Source organism: Cricetulus griseus (assembly GCF_003668045.3).
Source record: "Cricetulus griseus strain 17A/GY chromosome 1 unlocalized genomic scaffold, alternate assembly CriGri-PICRH-1.0 chr1_1, whole genome shotgun sequence".
Taxonomy (NCBI): Eukaryota; Metazoa; Chordata; class Mammalia; order Rodentia; family Cricetidae; genus Cricetulus; species Cricetulus griseus.
In genome coordinates, this window is record NW_023276807.1 from 143,361,141 (window position 1) to 143,371,452 (window position 10,312).

General features: G+C 41.4%; 1 protein-coding gene across 2 annotated transcripts in view; it reads right to left on the bottom strand.

The window, feature by feature from the left end:
• Positions 1 to 10,312, bottom strand: part of Ppat (phosphoribosyl pyrophosphate amidotransferase) — a 33,602-nt gene extending 23,290 nt beyond the window's left edge. For both annotated transcript variants that reach the window (XM_027390944.2, XM_027390943.2), the window contains exon 1: positions 10,043 to 10,312. In XM_027390944.2, the coding sequence (XP_027246745.1) occupies positions 10,043 to 10,170 (128 nt within the window). In that variant the 5' untranslated portion in view covers positions 10,171 to 10,312. The remainder of the gene's footprint in view (positions 1 to 10,042) is intronic.

Below are 10,312 nucleotides of genomic sequence, written 5' to 3' on the forward strand. Positions count from 1 at the left end.
TACATCTAAAAGGAAATCCACAGTGATACTATGAATGTTTTAATTAATTCCAATCTCCTACTGAAGCTAGCAACTCATTTCTGACCTTTAGAGAAAAGATCAGCTAATACTTACCATCCCATTCCTATATATAAAAATACTGTATCTGCTTATGTATCTTGTCCGATGTATGCCATCCATGTATGTTCTTCTCTCTCCAGCAGATGCAGGTATCGATTCATCAATAATGGAATACCCTAATAATTCCAACTTTTATTCCAAAGACAGTAAACGAAGGAAGAAAACACTGGATTATACCAGAAGTCCAGGCTCTAATAGGCCTCTGGTCACAAAACAAAACAAAAAAAAACAAACAAAAAAAAAACATATAACAAGTAGAGGGAACAGTAAGAAAAAAAAAAAAAAAGATATTTGAACAAATTGCGAGCAGGCTTCCAAAAACTGGAATAGACAGAGACTGGAAGCAGTGCAGAACAAAACACAAAAGTCTAAAATATGAACACAAGACTGTAAGAACAGCCCACGGCCTTGGCATGACTAGGAACATGAAATTTTTCACTGAGGTGAGTGCTGTCCTGGGAAATAGCAGAAAAATCACAAAAGCTTGAATTCCTAGATGGAGAAGGAACCACAGGACCCGACAGGTAGGGAGAGGAGGAAAAGTATCTTTAACATACTGTCACATCATAAAGGGGTCAGCAGCATGAAGAAAACGTGACTTAAATGGGTTCACTAAATTTTGATTTAAAAGTTACTATTTTGCATGTGTGCTAGATGGGAGTGGGTAGGGGAGCTTGTGTCATAGTGCATACCTGGAGGTCAGAGAAGAGCTCCATGTGTCAACAGTGCACACGTGGGGGTCAGAGAAGAGCTCTATGGATTTTGTGTCCTCTTTGCATCTTTACAAGGGCTCCAGGAGGTGAATTTAGGTTGCCAGGCTTGGATAGCACCTATCCACTGAGCCATGTGGTAGGCCCCTTAAAAGTTATTTAATTAACTAGTTACTGGGTTGATAATGAAATGGAGTTAATGCATAGTTGTTCCCCTCTAAAATGAAAAAAAAAATATTATATTACAAAGAAAAAAGAAAGTTGGCCTTTTCAGAACAAATCTTAGAATAAATAAAACTTTCAAAAAGCCAATCAATATACTCTCAGATCACAGAAGGTACGCTTTCATTCCAACTGTATACACAGTAAGTCTAAAAATGGCACTGAAGACATCCTCAGAGGCGGGAAAGTCTTCTGTGAAACAAAGGAATGCCCTTTAAAAATCAATATAGCTAAATTGCACACACAGGTAATATAAGATGAACTGGATGAGTCAAGGACCAGAGGTCAGGAAGCCAACTTTTAAGTCAGTGTCTTAGAAGATGGGCGGAACCTGGAAGCAGCTAAGTACATAGACTGCTGCCTAAAATAGGAGGCTTGGGCAAGGTGGTCCTGAAGATCTCTATTGTGTGCTTTTCTCAAGATTTTATTTGTGGCTTAAATGACACAACCCTAACTGTGTGGGAAAAGCAGTTAAGACTGGAACTTTCAAGGAAGTAGAAAACAAACATAGTATGTTAGCTATTTATGCAGGTATTCACATTTGAATAAAATGTAAGATGTCTACTGACAAGGCTGTCCACAGGCAGTACAGTAATGATGCCATTGCTGAAAGGGGGTAGATGGAGACTATGTCAGAGACTTAGAAATTTACATATAATCAACACTTACTAATGATCTAAGGCAAAATGAGGCTTAAAGGTGAGGAATCTAAAAGCAATCACATAGAGTGTTAGTGACTTTAAAGTGAAATTCTGAAAGGGAATAAAATAAAATACTACCTATCTCCTTATGTTCCTACATTCGCTGCTGCTTGGAGAAGTCACTCAGGATAACTCAGTAAGCAACAAACAAATCAGAAGACAGCTTTTCTAATGTAAAACAAAGTCCGGACACAGGTAAACGGATGGTTGTGAGCCACAACATGGTTGCTAGGAACTGAACTCAGGAAGAGCAGCCAGTGCTCTTAACCTCTTCTATTAAAAGGATAGTCACAGGTCAATTCTGAGTTGGAGGGATGGAATCAGGTGCAATGAAAAGGTGCTGAATGAGTAAGGGGATTCTGTCTGAAGGTTACTCAGATGTTCAACCTAAAAAAATTACAAGTGAAAGCCCACGTTGTTCACTGAGAATAACCCTAAAACTTTTGGATGTATTAAAATGCCTCACTGAAATTAAAAATGTCACTAACCTCTGACTAAAATTAGCACTGAGGGGGGCTGGAGAGATGGCTCAGTGGTTAAAAGCACTGGCTGGTCTTCTAGACGTCCTGAGTTCAAATCCCAGCAACCACATGGGTGACTCACAACCATCTGTAATGAGATTTGGTTCCCTATTCTAGCCTGCAGGCATATACATGCAGGCAGAACACTGTATACATAATAAACAAAAAAAGACAATGAAATGGCCAGCAGAGGGCATATCTGTTGTTGTTATCACAGAACATATTTCATATCATCAGTCACTCTAGTCACACATATCTAATTTCAGGACAACCTGACCAGCCCTCAAAGAAACCTGTATCTGTTAGCAGACACTTTACTGTGCCTGGAAGGTCCTCTGCAGTCCCTAGCAACCACTGCAGATTTGGTCACGCTATGTATGTCACATAAATGGTATCATACTATATGGCCTTTTGTGCATAGCTTCTTTTACTTGGAATCATGTCTTCAAATTTCATTTATTCTACAGACAGATCAGTATTTAGATTTTCTTTTGTGATTGAATAATATTGTTACATATACTATTCTTTTCATTCATTGGTTGATGGATATGAATTGTTTCTGTTTTTGTTCTTATGAGTACTGCTGTTTTGGTGTTTTCCTTCATTGTGGAAAAATACCCCAAATGTAAAAACCACTTTAATTGCAGGCAGTGGCATTAGTATATTCAAACTGCCATGCAACCACGTGCACTCTAGCTCCAGAACCTTTTTCCATCTCGAACTGAAACATCTGTATCCATGAAGCACTGTCCTTTGTTTTCATCAATGTGATTATTCATGAATGCAGTATTGCACAATGATTTATCTTACTTCATTTAGCATATTGTCTTCCCGGTTCCTGTATGTTGTAGGATAGATCGATGCCACAATCCGAATAGCTAGTCACCTGTCAACTATCATTTGAGTTCTTTCTGCCTCTTGGCTATTTTAGAAAATGCTGCTATGAAAAAAGTACACAAATATCTGGGTTCCCACTTCCGATTCTTATGGGGGGTTACAGAGTGAAACTGCTGGGCCATCGGTAATGTGATAAGTTTTGTAAAGGAGCTTGCACACTGTCTATCCTCAGCAAGCATCTGACTTTATGTTGAACCTGTTTTCAATTCTCAGGGGTATAAATGTTTTCAAGTGATGGAACCATTTTACCTTCCCCATAGAATCTTTAAAAATCTACCCAGTCACAGTGATTTAAACAGCTGCCCAAATTTCCATGAGAACTGAAAATTACTTGGCACAAAAACCGAGCAAATTTATGAGATGAGGACTCAGTACTAAGCATTGCTGAGTAACTCCTCTTCTCCCATACCCTCTTGGCTGCTATACATCAGCATTTGTTAAGCTAATGTACTGGTTTGCCAAGATAACCCCCAGCAATTGCTTTCATTAAATATCCCAGAATAATATTTTCTTTCTTGTCTTTATGCATAAGAAAATTTTAAAACTTAAGTTCATCAATGGGAAAAGATGCTTACTTTTCTTCAAAAACTCTGGCATAGTAACCAGGTACAAGTTGGTCATTACTTAGTACATTTGCAATAGGAAAATCAGCTCGTGGGGTATTTTCAAGGATCATTTGCTATCTATAATATCCTGACACAGGCATTCCCAGTTAAAGTCAGATAAGGATAACGCAAGACCTTGCCTCTATTTTAGCTATCATAGTGTAAACAAGAGTTGCTGTGGGATTTTTTTTTTTTTTTTGCTTTGTTTTGTTTTAAATTCCAAGCTTTGATGATTGTATTCTCACACTGAAAAATGAACACCCACATACATATGCAGAGAATTCCTTCCTCAAATGTGTTTCTTTCCAGGAGTACTCACAGAATAAAAATGAAATGCCATGAATCTAAGCTGGAAAAACATTAATAAAAAAATTGAAATATACTTGAGAAGACAATATAGTTTACGAGCTATGCTCTTGAGGTAAGGTTACTTCATTACACTTGAAAAACAAGTATATTTTCCAGTGTACAGCTCTAATTAATCGTGTTTACTTATAGAGGGTTTCACGTAGCTCAGGCTGGCCTCTAACTCCCTATGTAGCTAAAGATGACTTTGAACTTCTGATTCATCTGCTGCTCCCCCCCCCAAGTGGCATGAACCACCATGTTTTCCCACATTTTGTACCCTTGGGAGTGACTTTTATTTGAACGATGACTTTTACCTGAGTGCTGTGCTGCCATGCTATCTAGAACTTCTAAGGGTTAGGAGTGTTGCTGAACCTTAGGTAGAAAAGACATCGGATAACCTTCATTCGGGCTCCACTTACAGTCACTGTTGACAATGAATTCAGTATGAATCCACTACATGAAGCAGAAACACACTGATCTACAGCAAAAAAAAAAAAAAAAAAAAAAAAAAAAAAAAATCTTAACCAGAGGCTTAGAGGATTCTAACCCTATATATTCACTAGGGGCAATGGTTCAGTACTCATGTCAATTTCACACAACGTAATTACTAAAAATGAGAACTTCAGGGTGTGGTTGGCAGATGCTTCCCAGCACTTGACAGTCAGAAGCAGGCAAGTTCGAGACCAGCATGGTCAACAAGCAAGTTCCAGGCCAACCAAAGCTTCATAGGGAGACCCCATGTCAAAGATATTGTATCCTACTTAGTGGCTCTACATGACTCCAGAATGCAGCCTGTCATTTGAGATCTTGATGGAGCCACAATCTAAACTTCATCTTGGCCTCACTGTGCTCATTATGTCCTCGACAAGAAGCTCTGGATAATTCTCCTCAGACCTACTATTACATATACTTACACGTATCCTAACTACATCTTGCCTCACTGGCTTATTAACGCAAATCATTTTTTTTTTTTTAGTTTAAAAATCATTACAGGTGTAGTGGTTCTTGCCTTAAACCCAACTCTCTGGAGGCAGAGACAGGTGAATCTCTGTTGAGTCTGAGTGCTGGGATTAAAGGCATGGGCCACCACCACCCAAATGAATATAGAGTTTTACAAAAGAAAAATCACAACCCTCAAAGAAAACGGATCCTAAGAAGTAGGACTTCCAGAACTACCAAGTGGAAACATGGTAAGCTCGGCGATGACCTTAACAAAGAACTGTAAGAACTTCCCTCTTTGCACTTAGCAAGAAAAAAAATCTTCTAAAATTAAAATCCACACACCATTATTATTTACTCAACCGACTATAAATATTAGAAAAATACATTTCTAATTTCAATTTTTTTCTAAGTCCTGACCAAAATACTAATCTGTCAACTCATCCTTAATTTCTCAAACCACTTAAATATTCCTAGTTTGGTATACTTGAAAACTAACATATACCATGATGTGATATATGTTTGTTTTATAATTATCTGAAGGTCATTTTGAAAGTCAAGGAACTGTGAGTAACAACAGACAAGCACATGAATGAAGATGGTAAGAGCCTGAGAAAAGCCAACGTTTTTTCCTGTGAAAAACCTTTGTTGCTTTTTCCTGATAACAGAGATATTTAGCCCCGTCCCTGAAAAATTAGACTAAATACATTGTGAACTATTTGAGAGTAGAGAATGCTGGGAAATTAGTTCCCAGCTCATTAAGAGGAAGAAGAACTCTAAAAAGTTACTGGACACATTCCCAGTCAGGTAACTATGCAATAACAGAACCCCTTTAAATTACACTTAGTTATATAAAAGGAAAAGGCCCCACAAACTAATAAGCTGTAAAATTTGGCTTTGTTGTAATTTAAAAGAGGAGCTTAGGTGTTGGGGTTTTTATTGGGGGAAAGTGAATGGGAAGGGGGGGAGACCAGCCTCTGGGGACAGGACAGACATGGGGGAGACAAGAGGAGACAGGGAGGGAGAAATGAGAGGCGGGCAGGGCCCTTTTAAAAGGGAACATAGTGAATATGCATAGGTGTTGCTCTTAGTGGCTGCACTGAGGGCTTATCCTGTCAGAACCCCAAGAACAGGCCAGTACAGATGCCTGAATACTAACAGGCTTTCTCCAAAGGTAGGCAATAATGGGTACACTGTTTTAATAAGTCTGAAGATAGGCCAAACTCTGAAGCCTTTTTATAATTATGCAAATTAAAATTCTAAAATGAACTGGCAATCTGGATATGACAACTCATTCCCTTGTAAGCCCAGTTCTTGGGAGACTGAGGGAAGACTGGTGTGGGATGAAGTAGAGTTCCAGGCCAGCCTGGAACAGAGTGAGACCCTCTTAAAAAGCCAAAAACATGAGCCAACCAGATACTAGAAGGGGTCGTTCGATGCAATATAGAAAAGAAACCCAAATATGCAGATATTCAAGTTCCTTACATAAAATGGTATAGTATTTGTATATTAGCTACACATATCCTATTATTTTAAACCATCTTTTGATTGCTGATAATATATAACACAACATAACTGCTAGGAAATAGTTACACTATATACAAGAAAAAGGTTTTTTAATGTTCAGTATAGAGTCCCCCCCCAAAAAAAATATGCTCTCAGTATTTATGGGTTGAAACCATAGATACAGAACACATATAGACAGATGGCTGACTATATACAGGAAAGTCCACACGACTGAAGATCAGAAAAGCTGAGTCCTTCTCTGCTCCTAATTAGACAGCACACTCACGTGACCATCACTGAAGTCAAAATATAGCCTATTAGTAGGCCAGTACTCAGGAACTATGATAGAAGGATCACAAGTCCAAGGCCAGCCTGGGCAAAAGCATGTAAAACAACAAAATATAAAATACCAGACCAGCGGCAGCAGGCACCGGAGCCTTAGGTGAGTCTGGGCGCTGCTCTGCGCCCCAAACTCCCCCATCAACCCCTGCTCACTTCTGCCTGAGCCCACCTAGACAAGAGTGGACCTGCCCAGACCGGAAGGCCCACCCTGAGTCTGGACACACCTCACCCGTCCACACTCCACCCTCTGTCCTGTGGTGGGTGCCCAAGCCTCAGAGCCCTCATCCAGTGGCTGATGGAAGCAGAAGGCACACACCCACAGATATACACTGAACTGAACTCTGAAACTTGGTTGCAGAGAGGGAGGAATGAAGATCAAAGGTGTTGGTACCAGGCTGGTGAAACCCACAGAAACAGCTGGCCTGTACAAGGGGGAGCACATGGACCCCAGACTGCTGTCTGGGAGGCCAGTACAGGACTGATCCAGACCCCTGAACATGGATATCAATGAGGAGGCCTCTGCACTCTAGGGGGGCCCTGGTAGTGGATTAGTATTTTTCCCTGGCCTAAGAAGGGACTTTGAGAGCCCACTCTTGGCCTGGACACACGGGGGAGGGCCTAGGCCCGGCCCAAGATGATGTGGTGGACTTTGGGGACGCCCTGTCGAGGGCCCTACCCTGCCTGGGGAGTGGAGGGTGGATGGGGTGGGAGGTAGATGGGGGGAGGGGAGGGAGAGGGAGAAGGGACTGACATGTGAAACAATCTTGCTCCTAATTTGAACTAATAAAAAAGTTATCAGAAAAAAAGAAAATACCTTTGTAGATATGATCAAGTTAAGAATTTTTTATCTTTTGAAGAAAATAAATTAAAAAAAATACCAGACCAGCAAAGAATACTAGCCCCTCTACAAGCCTGCTAGCTATTAACTCCACCCCATAAAGACCATTACTAATCAATCTCATCATAGATTAGCTTAAGATTTGTGCTTTTTTTTTCTGTTCCTAGTGTGAACTTTTAAATGTCAAGTTTTTCTCATGCAGCAACGCTCATGATGCTTCCCTTATTGTGCTTGGATTAAGAATTTTTTCTTTGTCTTATTCTGGAATGATCTACTGTACGAGTAGGCATTCCATCACTTCCCCACTCCATTCCACTATAATATTCCAGTTTTCTTCAGTTTGAGACCATTATATGCACTTGTGTATCTGTCAACAAACATCTCCTGAGTGCACACCTAAGTGTGGGGCAGAGTCATAGAACATACTTACATCCAGGTACTATTCTAAATGGTTACCTATGTAAGAAATTAGTCTCCAACTCACAGAGATCCACCTGCCTCTGCCTCTTGAGTGCGGGGGTTAAAGGAGTGCACCACCGCTCAGCTCAATAGATTTTAAGACTGTAATTACATCATTTCCCCTTTCCCTTCCACTCTCCAAATCCTCCCACACACCCCTCCTTTCTCATCAATTGTTGTTACATGGGTTTGTGCATATTTCTAAAAATATAAATTGAACAAGCTCAGTTTGTACATTTTAAAAATGAGAACTCTATTACAGGTCAACTCAAGATACTCAGGTTTAAAAAAATGCGTTGATTCATTCCAGATGCTTTTTTGTTTTCTGTGTTTTTTGTTTGTTTGTTTGTTTGTTTTGGTTTTTCGAGACAGGGTTTCTCTGCAGCTTTGGATGCTGCTCTGTAGACCAGGCTGGCCTCAAACTCAGAGATGCACCTGCCTCTGCCTCCTGAGTGCTCGGATTAAAGGCATGCACCACCACTGTCTGGCCTGTTTTCTGTTTTGAGACAGGGTTTCTCTGTTTAACCCTGGTTGTCCTAGAACCTGCTGGGTAGACCAGGATAGATTTGAACTCACCTTAGAGATCAGCCTGCCTCTGCCTCCAGATGGCTGGGATTAAAGAAGTATGCCATCATGCCTGGCTCCGAGATGTTTTTTAATAAACCAAGGAGTATACAGAATGTGAAATTCAAATACAAAAATTGGAAATACATGTGGCACCCACATTGCTGATAAATGTTATTGTGCAGCTCTGTTCTAGAAGTTGTTCTGAAACTTTGTGATACTTTGGGGAGGCATGCAGACCCTAGTCAACAGATTTATAACAACTGCCAGTTAAGTCAGGCGGCAAGAAAAGGAAAGATTATGGAAGCAAAGGTTTTTTCTTTCTTTCTTTCTTAATTTTTTTTTTGGTTTTTCGAGACAGGGTTTCTCTGTGGCTTTGGAGGCTGTCCTGGAACTAGCTCTTGTAGACCAGGCTGGTCTCGAACTCACAGAGATCCACCTGCCTCTGCCTCCCGAGTGCTGGGATTAAAGGCGTGTGCCACCAACGCCGGGCTCGGTTTTTTGTTTTGTTTACCTCGAAGGCATCTCCCAATTTCTGATATCAAGCACTACCTCTCTCCCTTTAAAGAAGAGGGCTCCCTATTGCCTCTTACTGTTTTCATTTATTATTTAAAACTTTACCAATCAATCTTCCCCCAGTGATTTAAGTTAACGTATATGAAATCCACTACTACGGCGTAACTCGTTTTGAAAACGAACTATTCCTATTTCCCTGTCTGGGTCTGAACTCCCCAAATCCCCGCAGCTGTAACTACTTTCAAGCCCACAATCCCCAGACCTGTAACTGCTTTAGGGCTGACAATCTGCTCAATAGCTCTGCCCTTGCAAACAAAGATTCTGCAAGCTGGAGGCCACACGTAAAAAACAAAAAAAATACAAGTGTTGGAGGACCTTCACCAACAACCACCACCTTACAGAAGCTTATCTCAATAACAATTCTAGGTTCAAGGAGATCTGAACGATTCCTTCCCAACCTGGCTAGTATAAGCAAACTCGAGCCTAACAACTCGAGCCTAACAAATCGCAGGAGAGGTGCACATTCTTGGAGTGAACGAGTAAAGAGCATTAGGAAGGAACGCGACAGGCTAGGTCTATGAGGTAAGGTGTACCCCACCCCCACTTGGTCAATGCCCGGAGCAGGTACTGGTCCTGATTCGCGAGATCCACCTCCCAGTCCTGCGGTCTCCATAGCTCGCCAGAGCTGGGAAGCCTCTCGCGGAGCTGTGCAAATACTTGCCACTCCACCCCCACCCCTCATCCTGTTGCTCACCGGTGCTGCAGCCCCACGAGTCCCAGAGTGATCACATGCGGCACATCTAGCTGCGTGGGCCACTCTCCAGAAGCGATGCACCCGAACACGCCACATTCCTCACGGATCCCCAACTCCTCCAGTTCCATGGCGCCGCCGTAAGCACGTGGAGGGACCTGCTGCCGCGGCGTGGTCCAAGCGCCAACCAGCTGTCCCCTCTGCTACAGTTCGCTTCAGAAGCTCAAGCTAAATACTGCCTCCTCCTCCACCGCAGGCTAGGTTCTCGCTACT